General features: G+C 37.6%; 2 protein-coding genes across 16 annotated transcripts in view; one reads left to right on the forward strand and one right to left on the reverse strand.

Moving 5' to 3' along the window:
• LOC6037489 (sodium/calcium exchanger 1) overlaps window positions 1-24,548 on the reverse strand; it is a 270,881-nt gene that overhangs the window by 46,993 nt on the left and 199,340 nt on the right. The gene's annotated exons all lie outside the window — the stretch shown is intronic.
• LOC6037497 (cytochrome P450 6A1) lies at window positions 1,488-3,560 on the forward strand. Its single transcript, XM_001847355.2, has 2 exons — window positions 1,488-2,639; window positions 2,699-3,560. The coding sequence occupies exons 1-2, from the start codon at window positions 1,538-1,540 to the stop codon at window positions 3,124-3,126; spliced, it is 1,530 nt and encodes a 509-aa protein (XP_001847407.2). The 5' UTR covers window positions 1,488-1,537; the 3' UTR covers window positions 3,127-3,560.

Here is a 24,548-nt window from a genome sequence, read left to right on the forward strand (position 1 = left end):
GTTAGTTTTAGGTTAGGTTGTGTTTTCTTAATTTTTTTTTATTATTGTACCTAGTGTTACAACAATGATAAATCATATACTTTTAAAGTTAAGAAAATGAACAGTGTTTAAATCATGAAAAGCAAACTAAAGCTGAAGAGCCACAGCTGACCACTTATTATGTAAACCAAATGTAATTATTATAAGAAAGATTCAATAAAGTATATTTAATTCAAAAAAAAAAAAAAAAAAAAATCGTTGGTTTTGGAGACACCGGACGTCGATCCAATGCGCACCTTGGGGACAGAATGGACAACCCTAATTCCTTCTGGAATGTGTTCATTGGACCATCCCCTACACACCTGTCTTTATTCCGAGTGAATCCATGTTGTCCCCAGACCTGTAGGAACGATTGAACGAAAAGCACAAAAATCCCATAGTAATTTACATGTAAACTTTGAACCGCTGGGGACAGGCCAATTCTCAACCAAATGGGCTGATATTTGGCATGAGAGTCCCTATGGGTATCCTCTACTAGGGGAACCTCGGTTTGCCCGATTCTGAGAACTTTTTGTTTTGGATGAAACACCCTAATAAATATATATATTTCTTCTCTAGACGTTCCATCTCAACTTTAGGTCCCAAGATATTCCCCTTATTACGTTATTTTTTGAAGTTCAAACTGGAAATTCTAGGTTGACCTTCAAAAGAAGCCGTCAAAATTCAGAAAAAAATAATACATCTTCATCAAAGGCACTCATTTGAAGAATACCGTGACTGGGGGCTTGTCATTAAGGTGAAGCCGTTGATCATTTTGGGAGAAAATTGATCATCATTCTAAAATATTCTGTACAAAATTCAATTTAACGAATTTCAGCACCAAATGGAATCAGCATGTGCCGGTTGTTGTCTTCTTGAAGCCACTGAAGGAATTTTTGATCTAAATCAATTGTGCTTCAAAACTTATATAATTTTGTGGCACAGTCATTGACGTCCTAGTTGGCAATCATTGATTAATGACGATTTCCATAACTTAACAAGGAATGGGATAATCGTTTCCAAAAGGAATCAGCATGTGTAGGGCAGTATTCTAAACAACTTGTAGAAAGAATTTTGTCAAAATATTGAAAGCGACGCAAAATTTATATCATTGAACGAAAAATCATGGCAATGATGGAAGTCTTCACGTTAACGCAATTGATTGCTCTCTTCCTACTCGAACTGCTAACGACAGTGATGTCATGCATGTACGAAAAAAATAAACTTAGTACAAAGGTCGGATTCCAGCGTCAGCGTTCGTTCAGCTGTACCCATCGCAAGGCGTGGTCAGTTTCATTAGGCAGTTATGTAACGCTTCAATATCTTATCATGTTCAAAGTGAAATTATCTGGTAATTTAACTTCCAACTGCAATTATAATCCATGACCTCAGCACTGTAAACACCAGCTTTTTCGATTAGTCTCTCCTACGCAAATCCTCCACTCTCTCGGCTGGCTCTCCATCGAGCTCAGCCCGGTCCCACTCAGTCGAGTCGCGAACGCGTCCAGACATCGACAGCATGTCTCTGCTGAACACGCTGCTCTACTTGGTGCTGCCAGCCGCAGCGCTGATTTATCTTTTCGTGCGGCGCAAATTATCGTACTGGGCGGATCGAAATGTTCCGCACGCACCGGGAAGCTTCCCGATGGGATCGTTGCAGGGCATGGGCACCAAGTATCACATGAGTCACATCTTGGAGAGAATATATCAGCAGTTCAAGAACGAAAGTCCGGCAGTGGGATTCTACTTGACTATGAAGCCAACGCTGATGGTGACCGATCTGGAGCTGGTGAAGCAAGTTTTAGTGAAGGATTTCAACAGTTTTAGGGATCGTGGGGTTTATTACAATGAGAAAGATGATCCGGTGTCGGCGCATCTATTTGCGATCGACGGTGAAAAGTGGCGCTTTTTGAGGAACAAGTTGAGTCCGACGTTCACCTCGGGGAAGATCAAGTACATGTTCAATACGATGCAGGAGATTGGTGACGAGTTTGTGGAGTGCTTTGGTAGGTACGAAGAACGGGAAGAAGCCGTTGATGTGAAAACATTGTGCGGATGGTTCACCTGTGACGTAATTGGATCTTGCGCATTTGGCCTCAACTGCAACTCTCTGAAGAATGAAGAATCGGAATTGATTACCATCGCCAATAGGTTGTTCAAGCCATCTCCGATCGATGCCATGTGGCAGTTTTTCTTCATGAGTTTCCGAGACCTTTCTGCAAAATTAAGATTGCTGATACTACCACGAGATATCGCGAAATACTTCATGACGCTGATTCCCGAGACTGTTACGTACCGTGAGCAAAACAACGTGACCCGTCCGGATTTTCTGCAGCTGCTGATCGAGCTGAAGAACAAGGGAACCGTAGACGGTGCCGAGCAGGAGTCTTCGGGCGAAACCTTGACCATGAACCAGGTTGTGGCGCAGTCGTTTGTGTTTATGCTTGGTGGATTTGAAACTACCTCAACCGCACTAACGTTCGCCCTGTTTGAACTGGCCAACAATCCGGAGATTCAGGAAAAGGTTCGGGTTGAAGTCAGCTCTGTTTTGACGCGGCATGACGGGAAAATCACTTATGATGCACTCAAGGAAATGACCTACCTGGAACAGGTCGTCAACGGTGAGCATTATCTCCTCATAGAGAGTAACTGTGTACTCATCTTACGTTACTTTTTCCAGAAACTCTTCGTATGTACCCACCAGTTCCTTTCGTAGCTCGCAACTCAAACCACTCGTACCATATAACCAATCCTGATGTCACCCTCGACGCAGACACCATGGTACTGGTCCCCGTGTACGCAATTCACTACGATCCGGACATTTACCAGAATCCAACCCGCTTCGATCCGGATCGTTTTACGCCGGAAGCGATCCAAGCTCGTCACACCCATGCCTTCCTACCCTTTGGAGACGGTCCCCGGAATTGCATCGGGCTGCGGTTCGCCCTGCTGGAGGTCAAGTTCGGAATCGCTGTACTTTTGAACAAGTTCCGCTTCTCAACCAGCGCAAAGATGATCCTCCCACTGGAGTTGGACATCTCGGCACCAATGATGGCGGCCAAAGGAGGGGTGTGGTTGGACGTGAACAAAATCAACTCCAAAGAGTGAATCAAACCTTTTTTTGTGTGTGCAGTAAGTGTGCAGTGTAATACGGGTAATCTAGCATTTATGATAGAGTCTAATAAAGCACATACGCAGTTTCAAACTGAGAGGACACACTCAAACTCTGCCAGCAGCTATCAGGAGTTCTACCAATGGCACTACCGGATGAGCTGGGCGTTACTTACAGGTGTTGCTATCCTGTTAACTAGTGACTGCATGCAAGCGAAATAAATGAGAAAAAAAGGAATAATCATATTTTTTCAAGAGATTAACACAAAATATTATGAGTTCTAAAAGCGAACGAAAAGCATATTTTTAGACCAAAAAAAGCGTCACCACATGAAGAAAGCCTGTAATATATGTAGAAATATTAATTAATAGATTTAGCTTTTCATTAAAATTGTTGAGGAGATCTTAGGACAATCAAACATCGTGAACAATTTTAAATGCACCATGAGTTTAAGTTTTGAATTTCTTGATCAGCTGATAAGGGGGAGTAGTTACCAATGAGAGACGGGGAACAATGGTAAAATGGCTCTCACAAATTGAAGTTTTAAGCAATCAGGCTCAAATTTTAGAATATACGTAGAATTCAGGGCTATCTCATTATTACCTTCTGTTTTCATCCTATGAGTAGCAATGAGAAATTTTTATTTTTCTTCATTAAACTTTTCAAAATCTATAGAAATTGTTCAAAACATTAATTGAAAGCGATTTTTGTTACTTTTATATAATTTTTATGTTATAAAGTTATATGGTATATAAATAAAAGGATTTTGTTAAAATTTCAATACTTTTTAGTCTAACTTTTGTTAATAGAAGTTTCATGTTGTGTCTCACTGCTCCTGCCAAGTGCATCTACAGTGAGACAGTTGAATAACTCTAATAACTAATAATAACTCGATCTTATACAGTAGACTCCTTCGTTGTCGATATTGAAGGGCCCGTCGAGAGCGGGAGATTCAAATTATAGAACGAAAAATCAAAGCAATCTATTGGACTGAAAAATTTATTGACAGCTGGAGCAATATTGATTTCGTGAAGATCGGCAGCCAGAGAGTCCACTGTATTATGATCAATGTTAGAAGACTTAAAAAAAGAAATTACCACAACAATCTAATTATAAAATGTTCATCAAAAAAAAAATCATTGAAACTTTAAAAAAACAGAAGTTTTTTTTTTAATAATGACAACTCTACCCTATCTCTAAAATCAAAGCAGTAAAAGCGGCTACTAAAATGGATTAACAATATTTCAATAATAGCCTTTTCCTGTTGTCTATTTTCAAAGCTTGTAATTGTGAAATTGTTGTTGATTCACAATAAATAAACATATTGAAACATGAGTTTTTGTAAATGTTTTATATTCAATGAAAAATGTGTTTAATATTGCATAAAGGATGTTCAGAACGTAAAAAACAACCTTTATGAAAATTAAAGGTAAAAAAATATCGTAGTTTTACTCCATCCTCCCTTTTAGGGATCCAAATTTGCTTCCACGGCGTGTCACGCTGTCACACAGTTGAGTTGGTTCGTTTGCGCTCAAAACCGATGGTAAAACTTTGTCGGTCTATTGAAATCATGGAATTAGACCCAACGTGGAGTTTGGAGCAAACCGGAGAAGGGCTGTCCAAAACTTTTGGCGCTCCTTTGCAGGGTGGATTTGACGGGGATTTAGGCTATGTAGTTGGAATAGTAATTCGGTTTCCGGTTGGCATATGTGTCCTAATTGCTTTTTTTTTCGCAATCAATTGGTTCTGTTTTGTAAATATATTTTACAAATTGCGGAAATAAAAGTCGTTTCAAAGTTTCAAAACTAAAAAGTGGAAATTAGTCAGTTTTACGATCAATATGAGAAGTGAACCTGGAAGCCAGGGTTGCACTAAGCGTTAGTTGAGGTGGAAAATGTAATTCAATAGTTTAAGTTGTAACAAATGGTACATCAGCTCTAATTGAATGTATTTAAATGTAACAATAAGTGAAACAAATGGACAACTTTTAAACTTTGATCGTCAATGAAGATTATTGGAAAAGTGTTATTAGTTATTCCAACACATTCCCGAGCACCAACACATCCATCAATCTACCCCAGTGGGACTGTCGAGTTCTTGAAGTCGCTAGACCATTATAAATCGAAATGGTTTCAGCAGGTGACCCATAAATTCTGCCCATCTTCCTCAGCCGGGATTTGAACTCGCAGTCTCCAAAGTCGATTGTGAAACTGGGTGATAAACCGCGAATGGATCACCACGGGTAGGGCCCCTTCGGAAGGTGATTGACGACAAATGATCGTCGTAAAATGAACGTAATAATGTTATTCTACCATCCTTGGGCTGACCCGTTTTCTAATGGGAAAACGCCCGGATGTATGCACCGAACTGTGTGCAAAGCGGAAAATTAAATTAGATTTTATTTGGGCTTTGTCCTTCGCCTCGACAAGCTCTACTATCGATGATTTTGCGAGTACCACTTGGAGAAGCTAGACAGACACAGTGACTGTGCCATTGTTCTGTTCTACCCACGCAGCAGCAGCCGCAGCAAGAGATTCGTCACAGAAGATTGCAGTGGGCTGCGAATGGTATACTTTTAGGCAAATTAAACTTTTACGAGTGTCGCCTTGAGCGAAGTGAGACTTGCCTCGTTTGCGTCAGAGGAAGCCGAGTTGGATAATCGTGAGGCTTTCAGGCCCAAATGGGTTTATAAATTAGAATTAAATGCGAAAAGGCTTTGCCGAGAAAATTGCATTTAAATTCCGAATATTTAGCACCACCGACACAATTACATCAAACTGGGACGGTCACAGACGTTCCGGGAAAATCAAAATCAACGCGCTTCAAGATTCAAGGAGGACAGACGCCTACCGGTAGGCTATTTCGAGTGTATTTTCCGCAAACAGTTTCGTCTGCGCCGACCGGGAGCAGCCGTTTATTTATTGTTTGAAGAATTCAGCTCTTCCGGTGAAACTAGATGGGCATCTTATTTGTCAGTTGATTCATCACTTTAGTATTGATTTATCATTGGTCGGTGCTGCTAATTGGTTATTTTTTTTTGTGCTTTGTTTTAGTTGCAGATTTAAGAAGTATCGTGCGCCTCCTTTAAATATATAGAAAATTTCAAAATCAAAATAAATCAAAAAATCCTAGCTGATTTTCTGGGTCACGGATTTTTGAAAAAGGACACCTTAAGCGTCATTTCCACAAAGATTTTTTAGATACATTGATTTGCAATAATAATCTCCTTCAAACATGACGTGATGCCCATGTACGTCTTTAATAAAAATCAATGGAGCTTTAAGAATAGTTTCGTTTAAAATGGTTATTTAAAAAAAAAAATATGACTTTGACAGTCACTTTGCTTGTTAGACTAAAAGTAAGCAAGTTTAATTTATATGCAAAAAATGCAAAATTTATTTATCACCCAGACCTTTACAGATCAATATGGTTCGAAAAAGGCAAATTTATATTTTTCTAAAAAGGATGCTGATTAATTAATTGATGGCTTCAACAGACGAAGCAATTTATCAAAAAAAAAAAAAAAAAAAAAAAATCACAATTCCAATGTCAAATTCAATATTGCATTCAAAGAAAAAACCTTTTCTGGTTTTTTTCAATAGTGGAGCTGGGGGTAAGACGGCCAGGCGGGGTAAGACGGCCACCCCACTGTTTTAATAAGTATACTAATTAGGGTGGGTACGTTTTTCAAAAAGTTCTCGGATCAAGTTTTAGTATGGTTCCCCTTGTAGGGCATGCCCATAGGGACTTTCATGCCAAATATCAGCTCATTTGGTTGTAAACTGGCTGCACGCATCAGGGTTAAAGTTTACATGGGAATTACTATGGGAAAATTGGAAAATTTGTTCAAACGCTCCTATAGGTCTGGGAAAATAACGCGCCAACTTCTGGTATGGTCAGGCCTATGGGAATGGGCTGGAGAACACTTTTCCCGAAGAGGCATATGGATTCGTTGTCCCTAGACCTGGCGCATTGGCAAACAATCCGATGTCTCCGAAATCAACGGTTTTCACTCAAAAAGCATCAAATTTTCCTTAGCATGCTATGAAAGCTTGATGAACACCGCGACGCCATACGTCCGGCAGCTACCACGTGGGTGAAATCTTTGCAAAAAAAAATACAAATTTGCTATGCAAAGATTCTGAATTCGACTAAATAATATCAGGATTGCTCGAAATGATCATATTCTAGTTAAAAGAAGGGTTGCAATTGAACATTCCAGCAGTTTCTCACCCACGTGGTAGCTGCCGGACGTATGGCGTCGCGGTGTTCATCAAGCTTTCATAGCATGCTAAGGAAAATTTGATGCTTTTTGAGGGAAAACCGTTGATTCCGGAGACATCGGATTGTTTGCCAATGCGCCAGGTACAACGAATCCATATGCTCTCTTCAGGAAAAGTGTTCTCCAGACCATTCCTAGGCCTGACCATACCAGATTGGCGCGTTATCCCAGACCTGGGAGCGTTTGAACAAAATTTCCACCCATGGTAATATGTAAACTTTAACCTGATGCGCTGGTTTACCAAATGAGCTGATATTTGGCATGAAAGTCCCTAAGGGCATGCCTAAGAGGAACCATACAAAACTGATTCGATTGCCTACCTGTACTAATGAATATTACTAAAATGTTCAGCAATACTGTTTCTCATGCTAAATAATGCATATGGAGTCACCTTTGCCAGAAATATTGTTTGAAATAGTATAAAAGTAGCCCAAAATAAACAAATAATTTTTGAACTTGAAACTGTATGTAATTTTCATGAATTCCAACTTAGGCATTTTTGTTAAATAACAATATGTTTTTCTGTCTTCAAATATTTTTTCATGTTAAATTGAAGTTTTGCCTAGATTATGTCTCTCGAAAAAGTTCAAAAAATGCGATGAACTGTTTACAAAAAATATTTTAAAAAATAATTTATTTGGGGGCAAGACGGCCACCTCCTGCGGGGGTAAGACGGCCACCCGTAATTTGTAGATTTTATTTGATATAGGTTATATTTTTGACGGTTTTTGACTAATAAGCCATATTTGTAGATAAAGGAAAAGCATTTTCAATAAAACTATCCATTTTTAATCAAAATGCTGTTAACTACCGTTTCGACAACATTCTTCACTGTGATATAGCAAAACTCATTGAATAGTATGAAATCCTATCAAACTTTTCATATTAATCGCTAATTTAGTATTGTTTACATAATTTTGATTTACTTATTCTAATCGAAATACACAAACTAATTTTTTTTGTATCAAATTGTGTTTGTTTTGTAGTAAAAATTCATAGTTTTTCATAAAATGTGGTCGCAATTTTCATATTATTCACTGAGTCAAAATATGAAATTTTTTAAACAGCATTTTTCTTCACATTTGAAACCTGATTTTTTTCAATCAAAATAGTTATGATGTTCAGAGAAGTCTGTTGAACCAACCATGTAGGTGTTTGGGTGGATTTAGCAAAGTAATTAAGTTAATTTATAGCATTGGCCGTCTTACCCCACATGGGTGGCCGTCTTACCCACGTATTTCATATATATACGATTTCAATTATTTTTTAAAATTGCTGAAAAGTATTGAAAATTGGATTTTAGACCAACTAATTTATGTCATTTCTATAATGGACTAGTAGTAGAACAATATGTACGTAATTTGAGATCAAAATAATCTGTTGTGTAAATTTTATTAGACTTCTCCCATAGGGTGGCCGTCTTACCCCATCTCCCCTACATTCCAAAATTACAATTAAAAAAATCACAAATTTGACAGACACTAAACGTAGCTCAAAGGTTTGCACTTTTTGTACACTAAAACATAACAAAAACTGAAAAAAATAGAACGAGGGTAAATTTTGTCAAAATAATTGTTTAAAATCCTTTCAAAAATTGGTGTTTTTTCCGTGTAACGACATCAGGGGTGACATTGGGTCTTGGGGGTTAGGTTTGATCAAACAAATTTCAACATTTTAAGTGAATTTCCTGCCAACAAATAATATTTCAAATTTCTAGTATAACTGGCACCGAATCATCTTAAGCAACCATGCGCATTGTCTTATCTAATAAAAAAGTACGATCAATAAACTATTTTTTGTAAATAGGTTTAACAGAAAAAAAGATTCGATAGAGGTTTCTGATTATTTTTAAAGAAAATTGCTGAATTTTTTAACCAGTTTTTGAAATTGATTCAATAAATTGACAGCTTTTATTTCTGAAGAACGGATAATTTTCTAAAAGTTATATGGTGATTTATGTATTCTGTAATTTTACATACTTTATCCCAAAATGGTATCGCGCGCATTTGATTATCTTCATCGCCCTCCTGCGGAGCCAAGGGACAGCAGATTCGAAGATCATTGCGCGCGTCCCACCATAATTGCTGAGCTTGTCTGTCGTGGTGCATGGTTTATTCTTGGTACGGAGTACGTGCCTCGCCTAGCCCGAAGGCACCAGGCTCGCTTTATTAAGTCCGTCGTTCCGTCGTTGAAGGACAGAAATTCCGTTTCTACCTCACCCAGATGATGATGTTGATGAAGAAGTCGTTCTCGCTGAAGCTGAAGCTGGGGTTGATTGACTGGACCCGGAGAGTGCCCAGCGGAGATGAGCTTATTGAATTTTAGTTCATGACGCTCCCACGCAAACCATTTTCCTTTTCAGCTATCCTTGCCCTGCTTGATGAGCTTTCCCTTTCTGGTGAGGGCTTTCTCTTTCGTTCAACCTTTATTTTCGTTTGCCTTCAATTCAGGGTTGAAGAAACAGCGGGGAGCGCTTTTGGCTTTGGAAACTTTAAGGGTACGAGTGAATGTCCGGAAGTCGATAAGGAAAAACCAATGACGGTCAGTAAATGTTGTCAACCAGGAGGGGTTCTGGATAGAATTTCTTTTTTTGAGTTGTTGAGAAAAGGACAGTTCATGAAGTATTTACATAGATTTTGTGTTTTTGGGAAAGAATAAAAGGGTCGAGATTTGTCTCTTATTCATTTCCAGAACCAACAATTTATGCAATTCCAAATTGAAATTAAACTCGTGAAATTAAATAAAAAAGCTTTAAAAATATTGTCAAACAAATGTCTTAAATACTGTTCATGGTAGGTTCAAAATTATCATGTAATATTTACCAAATAACAAAGACCCACTGATCAAACTGCACCAAGACAACACCATCTAGCGATACTAGCGCCACCAAACAAAAAAGATTATGCTCACCTGAAAAGAAAAGAAAGATAAAGAATAATTACAGTTAATAAATGTTGGGTTTATTGCGGTCACCCTAGGCTTACTGTAATTTTCACGAAAAATACTAGGCATTATGCGATCGATCGTGTGACCCAGATGTGGGACTCCCAAATTAACGGGATTCGAAGGTACTATGCGCTGGGAAAGGGTGTGACCCCGGTGGGCTTGATTGCCAAGCCCCACGAGGGGGAACTTTTCTAATTGGCTCAACGGGACGGGGAACAATGGCCAAGAAAGTCAGGTTCACCGGGTTTTATTTTGCGGTTGCGGTAGCAAGTTTTCAAGCTTTTGATGGTTTGTCGTCGACAGGGAGATGACCCGGTGAGAAGAAACTTGAAATGAGTTTCATTTACTTCGAGTGGCAACTTCTCTGGATGGGGTTAAGCGTTGCCTCAAATAATAGTATAAATAACAGGTTCTCATAACTTTTTATTATCAGAACTCCAATCTTTTGGTATTTTTGGAAAGGTCTTTCAATTGAACAAAAGGTGACAAGCACGAGTCTTTACAAAATGCGACCAATTTTAAAAAAAATTAAATGTTTTAACCCCACTATTTTTTTATTTTTGGGGTCTCATATTTTGTATGAGTTTATATCATTTATAAACAAATAAACGGACACAGTTTTATTAAAATCGGGGCACCTTGATAGTATCAACATTACATGTAAACCATGCGCCTCCATGAAAGACAAATTTTAAAATAAAAAATCTATGGAGACGCGTGATACTTCAAGATTTTTTCGATTTTGTAAGACAAGTGCTGCCCTAGTTGGGCCATATCGCAAATATTTAAATAAACCGTTGGTTACTCTTTCTCTCAGGAACTGAGTAAAATTTACATTTAGTTCAATTCCATTGTTAAGAGGTTGATTGCACTGATTTCAAAAGTTTACCCTTTCATTCAAAGCATTGCAGAGAAGAGTAATTTGAAGAAATGAAGCAAAACTTCAAGCTGTTTCCAAATAGCCTCAGGCGTCCACAGCAAAACTTCTGGCCTTCCATCGAGCTATTCATTACCGATCCAAGCCGAACGAACGAGAAAGCGAAAACATTCATTTCCAATTAAAATTATTGAAACATAAATTAAGCGTGAACAATGTCGCCATCCGTAGCACTTTCATTCATGGCTCAAGCCCAGCCTTCCCTCGCTATGGATTATTTTCCACTTCTGGTTATTGAATTATCACTGGTTGGTCGGCCGGTCGGTCGCTTTCGAAAGCCCCCCGGAAAGCCTTTCGGATTATAATTTATCGTCTGCTTTTGTCCGCTCGCTTTCTCTCTCTGGGTAACTTAATGACCGGGCCGGCCAGAACAACACCGCCCCGTGAGGTGGGAGAACAGGATGAAGGTTTGTGGCGGAGGAGTGGAGTGGAAATTAGCTCAGCTCATAACTTTACGCCTACCGGTTGGCAACCGGAAGGTAAACACGCCAACACCAACAGTCAGCCGTAAAGTAGGCTTTTGTTGGGACAGCTTCTTTCTACGGGTTGGCACGGAAGTGTTGCCAGCATGTTACGATTCGTACAAAGTGTTGAAGGGGGTGCACACTTTCAGGCGTATTATGTATTTTACCCCCTAGATGGCACTTTAAAGATTAAAGTTTTTAACAACCAATCTGGCAACCGCATTTCTCGGCACAGTGACAATTAATAAACACGTCGATAATCAAATTGGCTGCCAACTTCTTCCGATACTAAACAGAGCCGTAAAATAACCGACGACGACGCCCACCAGTTGATTGGTAAACAGAGGAGGGTTTCTCTTCAGCAGTGTTGCCAGCGGCCATAGGCAAAACAAGAAGGGTAGGAAATTGTTTTTTCAAAACAACGAACTGGCTTGATGAGCTGGTGGTTCGTGACGATGACACGATGGCTTGGCAAAAAAGAGGAAATCGAAAGGAAATTAGGGACAACCTTGAGGAAGACGAGGCTTAGGTGGGAGTTTGGAAGACGAAAAACACAAATTAAAAAGAAAAAAAACAAGGATCTATCTACAGAGGTACTAGACTGTCTGTAGCCTGGCAGAAATCAAACTCGATGATACTTTCGAATAAGTTTGAGCTTATGTTTGATAGATGGCGCCACGGCACGTGTTGGTCTGATGAACAAACGACGATGATGACAACACCATCATCAACAACAACAACAGTGCTGCCATATTTAGAAGAAGCTTGATGATGCGATGTTGTGCTGCGATGGGGGTGGACGAAGGCTTGATTCAATTATTATTCAATTTAGTTGATTATGTCTCTGGCACGAAGAACAGGTTGTTGATGTTATTGTTGTTACAGTGTTGTGGACGAAGCAAAATATGAATAGCTTACTGTCTGCACAGATAGAGAGAGAGTGTGTTTCCTATTTCTGGAAGAAACTATACTGAAATAGATTACGGTAAAAAGTAAACAGCCTAGCTTGTTTAATGAACTGATTTACATGTGCTCTAGCTTGTCAATCAAAATTTATCCTGCATGGCTGAGGATTGTAGGTCTTGGGATTTAGGACTGGTTCCTTTTGATATGCAAGTTCAGCCTAATTCTCAATTGCTGGGAGTAACGAGAAATGATATACCTAGGCTTTAAAGCAATTCAGACATCGAAGAAAAAACTCCGGTTCTGCAACTTTGACTCCGGCTTCCGAAAAATTCACCGACTCTGACTACACGGCAAGCCAGCTGAATCCAAGTCATAATTACTCCGATTCGACCATTATTATTTCGGCCAGCAGCTAAATTTACTGGGAATTCATTTTTATGGAGCAGCATGGTACCTTTAGCTCGATCAATACAGAGAAGTACGGGGCAAAAGTCCACACGAGGCAAAGGTAAGCACTAGTTATTTTGATACACTCAACCCCCCGTGGTTGGTCACTTTTTCGTTTGACACTTTTTTAGTTTGTACCCCGTTCGTTGGTCAAAGTCAAACTAAAAAGTGACGAACTGTCACTTTTTACACGGCGCTCACGCACACTATCAAAACAAACGTTTGGTAGTGTATGTGAACTCCGTGTAAAAGGGGTGTCAAACTAAAACGTGACCCCGTTCGTTTGACAAAAGTTGGTGTCAAACCATCGGGGTTTGAGTGTACTTAGTTTTCATCAACAAATCACACATTCGGGGTTTCGACTTGTTTTAGGGTCAATTTTATTTGTTTTCAAAAATAAAGTGAAAATATTGAAGTTTTTGTAAGTTACGGACATAAGTCACTTTTTGGCCATTTTAATCTCATATTTGAGGTACCAAAAAAAAAAAAAAAACTTCTGTTAAGGTATTTAATTTCTGTAGGTCAACTTTTTGTAGGTCACCCCAACGGCCAAACAAAAGAAATACGAATCTTATTAAATACCAACTCACACCATCGTAACAAATGTGTTCATCCGTCAATTTAAACAAAAAATCTGCAACAAATGTCATCGACATCTGACCACACATTATTCAACAAGCTGTGGTGGCCGAGGCAGTTAAGTCATTGGGTTAGTCTGTCAAAGGTCTCTGGTTCGATTCCCGTAGACGAAACTTTTGGGTTTTATTTTGTTTTGACGGATGTACTTTTTTTTGCAAATGAACCTCGAGGGAATAATTCTCTCGCCCATCTCGAGCTGTGTTCTCTGTGTCCATGAATGGTACCACTTTTCTCTCGACTCGAGACCATTATTCTCTCGGACGAGCGCTGCCCAGTTTTGGGCGTATAGTGAATACAGCTACGGTTTTCAAGTATATAAGGTTTTTTTTATTTAAAACTCAACTTATCATCTTTCTTTTGCGAACTAAAATTGGTTCAGCCGATTCGGAGATGATTTTTTTTAAAACGTGGTTTTCGTAAAAATAGTCAAAAACCGGGTTTTTACCACTCTACATCTATTGTTTTGGACAAAGAACTACTTCCATGTTTGAGCAAAATCGGAGCACTTTTGATTTAGATTCTGTTAGCTTGTTGTTGAATGTTCCATTAAATCTAGAGACCGGTTCACATTAAAGGATGAGATCAAAGTTTAAATAATTGTTTTATTTTACATAAATATGTTGTTTAATAACTCATGACATGCCGTTAAGCCTTATACAACTTATTTCATTTCAATGAACCTCACATGCATAATCTTGACATCATGATGCCAATTTCCTTCAACGGAGCCGAGCAAAAAATAAAACATTAGCCTAAAGTAGGACATTGATAGGTCGTTTAAAAATTCATACCGTCTCCCCTGATAAATTTTGCGGACAGATATCCGCAGCCTTTTTTCGTCGACTCCAAGTTTTTCGTCCCAGTAAATATCTTGTTTGAATAATTCATCAAGCTGTGTTGGTCTTTGAGCGCGTTGAAGTTACCCTGCTTCCTGACCGAAAAGGTCAAATGGAGCTACCTTAATCCACCCAATTAACTACACTTTTGGGCGGGCAAATTCCGTGAATAAGTTGTGAATGAAAAATGTCTACACCTTTCGGCAAAACGCCTCTTCTGGGAATCGACCAAAAGGAAGCAGGAAGAACCATTCGGCTGGACCTCGGGCACCGCATCCCAAGAAAGATTAAGTTTCGCTTTAATTGAACGAGAGCGTCTGGGGCAAACTTTGCGAGAGACGTGCGAGGTCTTGATACCCGGGAAAAGCATCCAACTTTGGTGTCGACGTTGATGCCGGCCGCTGGCAATCGCCCCGTCGATCATAGTCAGAGCCCATTATGTTCGAATTTATGTTTTTCTATGCCACGCTCATACATAAATAGAACCGGGCAGAAATTCGCAGTGAATCAATGGGAAACCGAATGGAAAACTCCACCCTAGATTCACAACTTACAAAGTAGAAGAGTTTGTTCCGGTTGCACAGTGGGTTGCAAGTTTTATTGTTATTTTTTTAAATAATAAATTTGAATTTTCAAAACTTAGCACCACGTTGCTCTTTTGCTATATTCATGAATAATTTCAAACTTTGCCAATTTCAAGCCCACCGCGTTTCCCACCGCCACGTGTGCCTGGCAGGAATCGAAACCGAGCCCAAAACCGCACAAGTTTTTTTGCTCATTCTCCACAGTCCTAGTGGCAGTGGTATGGTCCTGGTTCTGGTCGCTTCCGGCCTTTTCCACAGCAATGCATGAGAAACGATCTAGTAATGGCCCTGGCATAAAATATGGAAAATAGCCGGAGAAAATGGGGAAAATTCCACAATCGACGTTGCGCTTGGAAGGGACCTACGTGCCTGCACATTGACAGGCTGGATGGGTTTGGCGTGGACAAGTGACGGGGAAAATTGGACGTTCGGAATCGTGAAGGATGTGGATCGAAAGGCAATGCGATGTTTGCCATGTCTTTAAGGTGGAAAGCTGTCTTGAATGTTTGTTATTTTGAAACTGGGTTCGGAAAGATTTTACATTTTTCAAAGACCCTTTATTCTACAATTCCTCTAGGTTCTCTATGTACAACAATTATAATCGAAAACTATATAACGTTCATTTAATATGGTTTAATATGGAAAAGCAGGTATTTCCGTTATGTAACTTACATTGATCTAATTTTACGATTTGAGCAGTTCTCTCAAATTTCGGAAATTCTTTTTTTTTTGTATTTTTTAATCCGACTGAAACTTATTTGATGCCTTCGGTAAGCCCAAATAAGCCATTTTGCATCATTAGTTTGTCCATATAATTTTCCATACAAATTTGGCAGCTGTCCATACAAAAATTATGTATGAAAAGGAATTTTTTGATCGATTTGGTGTCTTCGGCAAAGTTGTAGGTATGGATATAGACTACACTGAAAAAATGATACACGGTAAACAATTTTTTGGTGATTTTTTATTTAACATTTTGTCACTAATACTTGATTTGCAAAAAACGCTATTTTTATTTTTTATTTTTTTCATTTTTTGATATGTTTAAGAGGACATCAAATGCCAACTTTTCAGAAATTTCCAGGTTGTGCAAAAAATCTTTGACCGAGTTATAAATTTTTAATCGGGAGAGCTGGCAACGCTGCTAGCAGACTCGGTCGTTGTCGCGTCGCGCTCCGTGCTTTTAATACATTTTCTCCGTGTTTTTTGAACAAAAATTACAATTTTGGTTTCGATCGATTGGTTTTATCGTGGATAAACAGGGGATTGTAAAGTTTCAGTGTTTATTCGCGTTTAAATTTGTTTTGAAGTGATTTTGATTCGAGATCGCTGTAGATGAGCCGGCCGCGGTGATGTCATGGCGGCCGATTTATTTTTCGGCTTGCGTGCGCTGGTTTGGTATTGGTGAAGTGATGTGACAGGAACAGAAAAAGAAAGACTAGGACGGGCGCCGTCTTCTGAGGTTCCACCGGCTTGACGATGGGCCGCTTGCCGGTGAAAGTGTTTGTGGAGTTGTGCTCTCTCCCAAGAAAAAAATTCAGATTCCCCAAATGTTTTTCCGAGTGCAACGGAGCCGGGTGTGGGAGGAAGCATCCACGGACGAGGCCCGGGCTATTTGTGTTCGATCTCAGCGCGCTGCTATCAAAGCAGGCTTCGCTACAAATTTGAGTGTAGTGGTAGCGCTGATGCGCATACGAAGGAGGGGGATTCTGCTGTTGGTTTTTGACAGAAGGGAAATGACGAAGGGTCATTTTGTGTAAGGGCACAATTGGCTTGTACAGACTTTGGAAAAAAAGTCTGTAGACTTTTCGATTGGTCGCCGTCGTTTGCATCCCCCTTCCTTCCCCCTATTCCTTTCTCCCTTCCTTCTTATTATTGTTTACGTTTGTTTTTTTATGTTTCAGCATGGTATGAAGGTAATCTATTATATAACTCATGGTAAATTGAAAAACATTGTTATGCTTATTTATGCTTATTTCACTTAATATTTATTCACTATTCACTATAAATCCTTTTTATTGTAATTTCCATATAAATCATTATCCAATACTTTTTCCTTCATCCCACCATTCACCCATTCCATAAACGATCAAATTGCATAAACTAATGACTTTTACAATTTCAGCAATGGAACCATATGAAACATTTGTCCATTAAAACAATGTTATTTATTTTACAGCTTCCTGGAATCAACTTTAAATTTACTACTTATTTGTATTTATTTTTCTACTCTTATTTTCATATTCCCTCTCCTACTCCTTTTCCTTTATCCTACAATTCCTCAATATCAATATAATCAAATTGCATAATCTAATTAAAATTACAGCTTCAGCAATGGGACCGTCTGGAGTACTTGATTTTTAATAATAGTGAATTATTTTGCAGCTTCCTGGAATTATTTTTAAATTCAATGCTCAATTGTATATAACTTTTCACTATATGATTCATTTTAATCCTAATCCGATTCCTTTATCCTACCCTTCCCCTATACTACATATGATCAAATTGCAAAATCTCACGACACTTACAAAAACTGCACATACAAAACACACACCACATCAAAACTGATCCGGAGCGTTTGGTACGGTATGTCCACGCATCCTTCCTCCCCTGTAGATTCTGTGAAATGTGATCCGTTCACAGAATCCTCTCTGCGGTTAATGCAACGCAGTAGGCCTGGCCGCTTTTATGAGTGTAATACGTTTCGGGGATGCTCGAATGTACTACAATCATTAATATTGACAAGAAAGAACATGTGGCGTAATCTAATCACATGTTCTTCCAGGATGCTTTCTTCGGACTGGCTGCGCTTGTGTTTGATTAGATTAGATTAGATTAGAGACCGAGTTATAAATTTTTAATCAATACTAATTTTTTCAAAAAATCGAAATATTGGTCGCAAAACTTTTTCAACTTCAATTTTCGATGTACAGTGGACTCTCTCGTTGTCGATTTTGAAGGGACCGTCGAGAGCGGGAGTTATCAAATTATAGAACGAAAAATCAAAGCAAGCTTCTTGAAGGGACTGAAAAATTTATTGACAGCAGGAGCAATATTGATATCGAGAAGATCGATAGCCAGAGAGTCGACTGTAAAACCAAATTTGCAATCAAAAAGTACTGCAGTGAAATTTTAATAAAGGGCACCGTTTTGAAGTTATGGTCATTTTTAAGGTATTTTTTTGAAAATAGTCACAGTTTTTCATTTTTCAGAATTAGTTGTTTGCTCACTTTTGAAAAAATATTTTTGAAAATCTGAGTAAGTTCTCTATATTTTGCATTTTTGAACTTTGCTGAAACGACCCTTAGTTGCTGAGATATTGCCATGCAAGTGTTTAAAAATAGGAAAATTGATGTTTTCTAAGTCTCATCAACTAATGGTCCGATTTACATTGTAAAATAATGAAACATGCGTGATTTTTTTCTTTTCGAAAACAATATTTAAAAAAAATTTAAATCAAGACTAACATTTTCAAAGGCCGTAATATTGAATGTTTGGCTCTTTTGAAATGTTAGTCTTGATTTATTTTTTTTGAAAATATTGTATTCGAAAAAATCGAAAAATTTTACGAATGTTTCATAGTTTAACATTGTAAATCGACGATAGAAAATGGTGGGGTGTTTGGGTGAGACCTGGAAAACATCAATTTTCCTGTTTTTAAACACTTGCATGGCAATATCTCAGCAACTAAGGGTCGTATCAACAAAGTTCAAAAAGCTAAATTTAGAAAATTTTCCAAGCCTTTAAAAATATTTTTTCCATAAGTGGGCAAACATTTGCACTAATTAAAAAAAATGAAAAACTGCGACTATTTTCAAAAAAGTTACCTTAAAATGGCTTTTAATTGAAAACGGTGCACTTTATCAAAATTTCACTGCAGTATTTTTTGATTGCAAATTTGGTTTTACATCGAAAAATGAAATTGAAAAAAAAATTGCGACCAATATTTCAATTTTTGAAAAAAATCAGTATTGATTAAAAAATTCATAACTCGGTCAAAGATTTTTTGTACAACCTGGAAATTTCTGAAAAGTTGGCATTTGATGTCCTCTTAAACATATCAAAAAATGAAAAAATAAAAAATAAAAATAGTGTTTTTTGCAAATCAAGTTATAGTGACAAAATGTTAAATAAAAAAATCACCAAAATTTTTTTTACCGTGTATCATTTTTTCAGTGTAGTCTATAACTTTGCCGAAGACACCAAATCGATCAAAAAAATCCTTCAAAAGATACAGATTTTTGAATTTTCATACATCGTTTTTGTATGGAGCTGCCAAATTTGTATGGAAAATTATATGGACAAACTAATGATGCAAAATGGCTTCTTTGGGCATACCGAAGGCACCATAAAAGTTTCAGCTGGATTAAAAAAAAAACTAAAATTAAAAAAAGACCGATTTTGTAGAGAATTGCTCATTCATATAAAAAATCTTAAAAGCGTTTTAATTGGTTTACATAATAGTTTCCTCAAAGGAAGTAAACAATCGAGTTCCTTTTAAAAAAAATTGCAAAATATTTTGTTTTTTTTTTAAACGAAAATCGTCAAATGGGATTGAAATAAATACACATTTATCCAAACATAATCTATAGTGTAAAGTGATGTCATCAATCAATTTAAACCAGGGGTGCCAAAAATGTTTGAATGACGGGCCAAATTTTAGTCCACTTGAGCTTGCGGGCCAAATGTGAAAAATCATTAATTAAAAAAATACGTTATTCACTTATATAACACCAAGAAAAACATCTTTCAATTAATGTCTTTTTTAATTTTTCAAGGACATTATTGTCATTTAAATATAAAAGAACAAAAAATGACAATATCCCAAAATGTTTGTACAAAAAAATGAAAAATAAACGGGATTCAATTTAATGGACTTACGTTTACAGTGATATTTTAAATAAACGCTTTGAAAGAGGTGACATTATTTTGAAAAATGTATGTAGAGACCATCCTTAAATCACGTGGACACTCTTTTGGAAATCGCAGCCCCCCCCCCCATCGTGAACAATTGTCTAAACTTTTTTTTGTATTGGGCATGGGCAATATCATAGGACATCTTTTAAAATTGCAACTTTTAATCTCAATGCAATTTTGAATCGAATTGAATCTTAAAAGATTAAAGCCATCATGAATTTACTTAAATTTATTTTCTCAATTGTGAACTAGATGTCATTTTTATAGTTTTGACTTTAATTTACAGATTTTTTAAACTAACTACAAACAATTTTGAAATAAAAAAGTGTATTGTCACGAGGGATCATTAAACGAAAACAACAATCAAATTTTCCAATCCATCAACAATGAAAACAAGTTTGCTTAAATAATTGGAGAAAACCTTCATGACCAAACTTAACAACAGCATTCAAAATATCAGCTGGAGATTCAACCCGCAATAAATATACCGATTCCTTGTCAAACCGGATGGAACGGTTCGAGAATCACGTCAAAGCCACTCAACGGACGAACGACGCACGAAAAAGAACTCGAAGCAGCGAGCAATCTGTCACTGTTTTCCACTCAAGTAGTCACGTCCCAGCGTAACGAAGAGCTTTCCATCATTTTGCTCAACCGGAGGCAGTTACTCCGTACCCAGCCCAGCCAGGTGTATCAACTATTTACCGTTTGACGCAGAAAAGTCATGCATTTTGCAAAATTTTCAGCGTTGAGCAAGCCACGTTCCGACTGTTTGGGTAAAGACAGCAAAATAAACATAGAATAGTCTGTAAAAAAAAAGTTCTAAAGTCAACCAACCAACCAACCGATGTGCCTGGAGCTCGACAACTCATTCACAAGAAGAAACAATCACGAACAACCGGAGAAAAGCTTCGCACCTGTGTGAAAGCTGCCATGATTTGTGACGGGAAAGGTACACCTTGGAGCTGTACAGCGGCTGTGACCTTTGCCTTCACGACTTCTGTCTACGCGCGAGTTCTGGTTGTTTAGTCGCAGACGACGACGTCCTTGATTGCGGGATGGTCGTAACGTGACTACAGGTTCCAGCGTACCTGGTGGGACTTTAAAATCTGGCCGGGCTGGACGAGAGGGCGGAATTCCGGGGACACACCTTGCTCAACGTGAATGATTTTTCTTCTTTAGTTAGGGAAAGTGTTGAACTCTTTTTTCTAATTGTAATTCAAATAATTTTTAAATTGAGAAACACTTATAAATGTTTTACAAGTGTTTGATAAACATATATATTTTAAATATGGAATTGAACTTAAAAAAATCAAGATTTCACAAAACATGACTATAAAGCTGGATTGAACCTCGTCTTTCCGGAGATAAAGCTGTGCCCCCTTTTCTTGCTCCTTCCTCTAACTTGAAAACTCCCTTTTCTGGTTGTTTGCTGAACCCAAGTTTACACCGCTGCTGTGTAAAGGCATGAGTGAGTAAGTACCAAAAAGCACGAGATTTTGTGACTCCGGCCATCCGTCTCCAAACAAAAGGAAAAGTGTTTTTCACGGAAAATAAAGCCACTTGTGCCAGCCGCCGGTCGTCGTCGGGGCGGGGCCGATTTTTGGAAGATGGCCAACCCAAAGTTGGCACCAAAGGCACAAGGAATGTAATAAAAAGCTTAGAGAAATGAGAAGTCAGGGAGTAGTTAAAATCTGGGGGCGTCGGGGGGTTTCTGGAGAGGGTTGCACCAGGGATCATCAGCCTTAAGGGGGAGCAACGATCGTTTGGAAAAGAGATTACTTCCAGCAGGGTAGGACGATAATGTCACTTATCAACTAGGTGGTAGTGACTGCCTGTACGTGTGTTTGTGTTTCTAGACGTTTGAGGACAGACAGAAAGGACCTTCGAAGAAGGTCGAAAATTGGGATCCAATTAGACGTTGCAAACTTGTGATTATGGGCTAAATTACGAGGGATTTATAACAGTCACATAATTTACCATTGTTGGTGACAAAGTTTCATTTTGGGACGTTGGGTAGATTGCAGATGCATAAATTGCTTCTTACAGTGGGGATATACTTTGACAGTTTGTTTCAAATTGAAAGTAATTTCAAGGGATATTCGGACCTATTTTAACATTGTTGAATGTTTTGATAAATTTTAAATGATAGATTTCTCCATTACATACATTATGAACTGATTGGATACTTTTGAGTTTGACAAAGAACTTTGTGCTAAGGGCTCTATTCTGGTGAGGTGTCAATTCAGAAAAACGAAAAATGTCGCGCGTTACGAAAATGTTGCATGCTTGGTACTGGGGAAGGGGTCTGCAACGCAACAAGGCACAATGGTGCAACATTCTCGGATATTTCACCGAACCATACTTGTGTTGGCAATATTTTCGTGTTTTGGAAATTTATATCAAAAACAAAAAAATATATCCGCAAAGGTGAAAATTTTTAATTTGAATGAATTATTCAGGATTAAAAAAATTGGCGAAGAATTCAAAATTATAAATAAAAATAGAATGATTTTTTAGAGTTTTCTACAAAGTTCTTTGTCATATTGGTCATGTAGAACATAACCACCTGCACCTTTTCTATGGAATTTAAAAACAAAGATATATTAGAGCAATTCCAGCTCAAATCAGGAATTTTTCTGATACTTTTGTACCCGACCCTCTCCGATTTCAAAGAAACTTTGTAGACATGTTATCCTAGGCCTATAAAAGCCATTTTTGTGCATATGGAGCAAATAGAACTCGAGAATAACATTTGAGAAGGGCGTAAGGTATTTAAATATTTTTGTATTCTGTAATTTAAAAATTACTGTATCTCGAAGCCGTTGCGTCGTATCAAAAAGTGGTCAAAGACAAACTTGTAGGAAATTGGACGGGCTTTCTGAAAAAAAATACACGCCACATCTATGAGATTTTTTTATTTTTAAATCTTAAACTTAAATTTGAAGGTGATGTCACGATTTTTTTTCGTTCAAAATTTTTGAGGAAATAGCCTAAAATGTTACTAAAAGACTGACGAAAAATGCAGGATGGTATGTCTCTCCTAAAAAAATACAAAAATCATTTACTAAAACTGTGTTTTTTGAAAAGTGGTCTAAACGTCAAAACTTTTAAAAACCGGTAGTGGGAATGGATTCTCCAGACAATTTTACATAAAAGTCTCCGTATTGACCATTGTCCTATGTCCAATCCTTGGGAAGATACAGCGGTTTAAAAAATAAAAATGCTGAAAAAACGGGATTTTTGGTGTTTTTTTACAACTTCTATATGACAGACTTGGTTTTTCAGTCTCGTAAATATTTTTAACGGAAAGCTCGTCCAATTTCTCATAAGTTTGCCTTTGACAGCATTTCAATTGGATGTAAGGGCTTACAGATATAAGCTTAATTACATTGCTTATAACTGAAATAGAATATTTTTTTCAGTGTGGTAGAAACCAGGATAGTAAATTTGATTACGTAAATATAAAAACGAAATAAATCAAAAAGCTGTCAAAGGCAAACTTATGGGAAATTGAACGAGCTTTCCGTTAAAAATATTTACTAGACTGAAAAACCAAGTCTGTCATATAGAAAATACGTAAAAAACCATCAAAAATCCCATTTATTCAACATTTTTATTTTTAAAACCGCTGTATCTTCCCAAGGATTGGACATAGGACAATGGTCAATATGGAGACTTTTATGTAAAATTATCTGGGGAATCGATTTCCACTACCGGTTTTTAAAAATTTTGACGTTTAGACCACTTTTCAAAAAAACAGTTTTAGTAAATGATTTTTGTATTTTTTTAGGAGAGACATCCTGCATTTTTCGTCAGTCTTTTGGTCATATTTTAGGCTATTTCCTCAAAAATTTTGAAAGAAAAAATCGTGACATCACCTTCAAATTTAACTTTTACACTTAAAAATTGAAAAATGACATAAAAGTAGCGTGTATTTTTGTTTCAGTGTATTTTTATCAGAAAGCCCGTCTAATTTCCTACAAGTTTGTCTTTGACCACTTTTTGATACGATGCAACGGCTTCGAGATACAGTAATTTTTAAATTGCAAAATACTAAAATATTTAAATACCTTACGCCCTTCTCAAATGTTATTCTCGAGTACTATTGGCTCCACATACACAAAAATGACTTATATAGGCCTAGGATAACATGTCTACAAAGTTTCATTGAAATCGGAGAGGGTCGGGAACAAAAGTACCAGAAAAAATCCTGATTTGAGCTGGAATTGCTCATTAGGCTTATTCACATTTAAGGTTAGGCTTAACTTATTCATTGAATTGAATAAAAAACAGAAGAATTCAGAATGATGGTCAGCTTATTGTTTAAAAGGTAGACTATCTACGGTGTTAATTTAATAAAATAGTTCAATATTGTACATTGTAATTTCCATACAAATGTCAATCGCTTTCCGCCAACCGTAGACTTTATCAAACGCTTCTCAATTTTGGGAGGTTCA

This window comes from Culex quinquefasciatus, chromosome 1 (genome assembly GCF_015732765.1).
Source record: "Culex quinquefasciatus strain JHB chromosome 1, VPISU_Cqui_1.0_pri_paternal, whole genome shotgun sequence".
NCBI classification, from domain to species: Eukaryota; Metazoa; Arthropoda; class Insecta; order Diptera; family Culicidae; genus Culex; species Culex quinquefasciatus.